Genomic DNA, 4,546 nt, shown 5'->3' on the forward strand with positions numbered 1-4,546 from the left:
TTCGTCGGTCATCCGACGTGACGTCGAGAGTGACCGACTGAAAGGGAACGTCTCGGTTACGTATGGTAACCCTCGTGCCCTGAAGGAGGGAACGGAGACGTCACGTCTCCATTTCTTCTTTGAATTATTGTCCTAAAACTCATAAATAAAAAAATAAAAACAGATCAATTAAGATATTTTCATGATTATAAGCACACATGCACACGCACGACTACAAATTTTAAAAGTACACTCAATATTTTTTAAAATGTTTTTGAAAGAAGTCTTTACTGCTCACCATGCATTTATTTGGTCAAAAATAAAGTAAAAAGGTAATATTGTGAAATATTATTACAATTTAAAAGAAATGTTTTCTATTTGAATATATTGTAAAATGTAATTTATTCTTGTAATACAAAGCTGAATTTTCAGCATCATTACTCCAGACTTCAGTGTCACATGATCCTTCAGAAATCATTCTAATATGCTGATTTGCAGCCCAATTATTCAGTTATCAATTATTATTGGCGCTAAATTGTTCTTATTATCAGTGTTGAAAATTATCAATGTTTTTCTGCTAAATACTTATATAAATGTCACAATTACATTTTTCAATTTAATATTTCACAATTTTGAATTTTTTTCTGTATTTTTGATCAAATAAATGCAGCCTTGGTGAGCATAAGAGACTTCTTTCAAAAACATTTTAAAAATCATATGTATGTGAGTGTATTTGCTTTAAAAAAAAAACTGTTTGAAAAATTAACTAAATTTGAGCTCCTCAAGGGTAAAATTAAAAATTCTATCTTTTTTTTTTTTTTTTATCTGCAGTTGTATTTATTTTAAAAACAGAAAATTGGCTGTGTGGGTGGCTAGTGCTTTCAGGTTAGTTAAGTCCTTTCTTTGTCCTCTCATGACTTTCATACATAATTCATACAAATGCACCATACACCATAGGCTCTTGACCGATATTTCTGTTTGCTTTTGTATAAAAAGAAATCAATAGAGAGATATACATGTACTTGCAGTAAATTATATATAATTATCATATATATATATATGTATGTATTCGCATACTATTCACTATAAATATAGAAAGGGCACGAGAGATATTTGTGGAAGCTATTCCTTGTACTTCCTGTCCCTCAAAGGACTGAATGCGAATCAATGACTTGCTACTGTGACAAAGAGTGTGTCGAGTATGAGAGAGAGGGTGGTGTATGAAGGGAACCAAACACTATTATGATAATTTCCTCTCACGGATAGCAATGGACTTGTTTACACTGTGTCTCAAGCAGATAATTCCCATCAACAAATAATCTCTCAATATTGTAAGCGAAAATGCTGCGATGGCAAACGATCACAGCCAATTGGAACACATTTTGAGATTTCAGTATGGAAGAGATACTGCAAAAATGTTTACATTTTACATACATTTATATAAATGAGATTGCCATGTTCCTGTAGTTCACCTTATGGAGCTTAATTAGCAATATGAAGGTCATGGGTTCAATTCCCAGTGAATGCATGTACTGACAAATTACTATAAGTCACTCTGGATAAAAGTGGATGCCAAATTCATAAATGCACATATCATTTTGTTTTATTTTTAGGTCCAAACTGGGTTTCGCTTGCAAAATAAGCCAATTTTTTTTTTTAAAGAGCCCATTGCAATTTAGCTGAAACTGCAGATAGCATCACCGACCTGCTTTAAATGCCGCGAGGCTAAGCAGCATTTGCTTAATGTACAATTACTAAGAGCATTTGTATGATTGGACAGTAATCCTCGGCCGTCACAGCAAATGGCCTGTGGAGGTTTTATTTTTAGGTGTATTTGAGAATCATATCGGAGGTTTTAGTCGAAGCGGACACGAAATGAAAAAGGGAGAAACGACATCTTTTGTTTGCCTGTTCTTTCAGTCTACTTCAACTAGAAAATACCACACTGCAAAAAAAATACTTATTTCTGTATTGTTTTCCAGTTCAAATATCTAATCATTCTTAAATCTGAATTTACTTGAGAAGTAAAATTACGAAGATACTGTATGTATCTAAAAATGTATCTCTAAAAAATATATACAAATTCTGGAAATTTATGCTTAAAACAAGACAAAATATCTGTCAGTGGGTTCAGAAAAATAATCATGCTTTCCTTTTGAATTAAGTTTATTTTTCTTACCCCACTGGCAATTTTTAATTAAGTCACAATTTTTTAAATTCATTTAGCTTCTTAAGTAATTGTATATAAGAATGTTTAATTATTTGTACTGGAAAATAATACAAAATACATACAAAAATATGCAGTATCATAATATTAATCCTAATGTAATTTAAAATTTCAACCAGTTTAAATGATAAATCAAATGCATTACTGTGATTGATAAAAAGGGATATTCAGGAAAAAAGTTCTAACATTTAACCAAATTATTAAAGACTGGGGTGGAGTCATGGTTTAATCGAAAAACCCATATTGATCAACCAATAATCATAAAAAAGTCCAGATTTTAGGGTTTTCACTGGGACGTCATTCATAAAAAGCAAACCCAGAGGTCATTTGGACCAAATGAGACCATAGTGGTTTAATGGAAAAGCCGTTATTGACCAACCAATAATCATAAAACAATCAGTGATTTTAGCCTTCTCCCGGAAGGTCATCCAATAAAAAAAAAGGAAACCCCAGAGATCCTTTGGACTAAATGAGACCATGAGTCCATAATAGTTCAGTCAAAAAATCCATATTGATCAACCAATAATCATAAAAAAGTCCTGACTGAGGACTTTTACTGGAAAGTCATCCAAATAAAATAAAACCTAAAGGTCATTTGAACCCAATGAGACCATAATAGTTAAATCTAAAAACCATATTTATCAGTCAATATTCATAAAATAATTTTAATGAAACCCAAAAGTCATTTGGACCAAATAACACGAGACCATAATAATTTAATCGAAAAACCCACATTGATCAACCAATAATCATAAAAAAACCCTGATTTTAGGCTTCTACTAGAAAATCGTCCAAAAAAAATGAAACCTAAAGGTCATTTGTATCAAATGAGACCATGATAATTTAATTGAAAACCCATATTGATCAACCAATAATCATAAAAAAGCCCTGATTTTAGGCTTCTACTGAAAAGTCATAAAAAAAAAGACCATGAGGAGATGTTTGGACCATACTGAGGGATAGGGGAGGCTTTTATGGGAGGTTTTTGGGGAGAATTTTACATTGTTTTGGTGGCTTCTACTGCAACCGTTCATTGTTGTACATTATAAGGGGTCAACAGGGAGACTAACCTGCTCCGAGAGGTTTTTGGAGCGCAGAAAGAATCCAAGCAGACACCCGATAACAACGGCCAACACCGAGAGGATGAGCAGGCCGTTCTGCTTACAGACCCCTTTCACTCGCACCCAAACTGCATCCAGCGCCACAGCCATCGTGTGTCCCACGTCCACAAGACACCAGCCACACTAGCAGATCTCCATATATCCACCGCCCAGATCCAGATGGGAGAACGACCCACGCAGATGGACGAGAAAGAATGGACTGATGCATAACAACGTGCAGATAATAAGTGCGGGTTTTGCTCAGGATCTGGAGAAAACACTCATACTCTCTTTCTTGCCTTCACCATGCAGCGATGGACTAAGAAGATCATCACACTTTTCTAGCATCCACTGTTTGCAGCCCATTCGGGACACAGCAGCTCCGCCCACCTTCCAGCTCCGCCAATAGGAAGCGAGCGACAGTTGGTGTTGTGCACAGTGCGGACAGCATCAATCCTATTAGCGAAAGCACACTGTGTAAAGGGGTCTGTGGCCTGGATTACACGCACAGAGCATCAAATGAAGATAAAACTGGCTGGATCTGTTCATAAATGACGTTGAATGAAGGGAAATGGTTTCATTTATGGGCGTGCGGATGTTTACAAGTGCATATCAGGTGCATTTTGGGATTTTGGGGTTAAAGCACAACATTTAAAAAAAAAAAATTTGTCTTTGTTTATGTAGATTCTGAGCTCATTCAGAAGGAATTCACCTTTTTTAATTGACCATTTTAAGAGCTAAACATGTAAGCAGAAGAGGATTTTTACTTCCAGTTCTTCAGAAATCTGCAGAAGAAATTTAGATATGTTGAGAATATTGAGAATATAGTCTTTGACACAATGCACATATAAACAAAAAACATGGACAGTAAAATACTGTACACTATTGTTAAAAAAAACTTTGGGGTCAGTAAGATTTTTTTTTTAAAATAAATCAATTAATAATTTTATTCAGCAAGGGTGCATTAAATTGACCAAAAGTGACAGAGAAAAGACATAATGAAAGTAAAAAGACAATGTTACAAAATATTCCATTTCTATTTCAAATAAATGGTGTTCTTTTTAACTTTCTATTCATCAAAGAATCTTTGGAAAATATATATCACATTTTCTACAAAAATATTAAGCAGCATGTTTTCAACATTGATAAGAAAATAACAAAAAAAAAATCTTAAGCAGCAAATTATCATATTAGACTAATTTCTGAAGGATCATGTGACACTGAAGACTGGAGTAATGAT

General features: G+C 33.9%; 1 protein-coding gene across 1 annotated transcript in view; it reads right to left on the reverse strand.

Annotated features, from left to right (window-relative positions):
- The window catches only part of LOC107692806 (excitatory amino acid transporter 5-like), a 62,736-nt gene extending 59,122 nt beyond the window's left edge, over nucleotides 1-3,614 (reverse strand). Inside the window, exon 1 of the mRNA XM_016492008.1 lies at nucleotides 3,277-3,614. Coding sequence (XP_016347494.1) covers nucleotides 3,277-3,417 — 141 coding nt within the window. The 5' untranslated portion in view covers nucleotides 3,418-3,614. The remainder of the gene's footprint in view (nucleotides 1-3,276) is intronic.
- Nucleotides 3,615-4,546: the final 932 nt, after the last annotated feature.

The sequence above is a fragment of the Sinocyclocheilus anshuiensis genome, unplaced genomic scaffold (assembly GCF_001515605.1).
Source record: "Sinocyclocheilus anshuiensis isolate Anshui unplaced genomic scaffold, SAMN03320099.WGS_v1.1 scaffold871, whole genome shotgun sequence".
Classification (NCBI taxonomy): Eukaryota; Metazoa; Chordata; class Actinopteri; order Cypriniformes; family Cyprinidae; genus Sinocyclocheilus; species Sinocyclocheilus anshuiensis.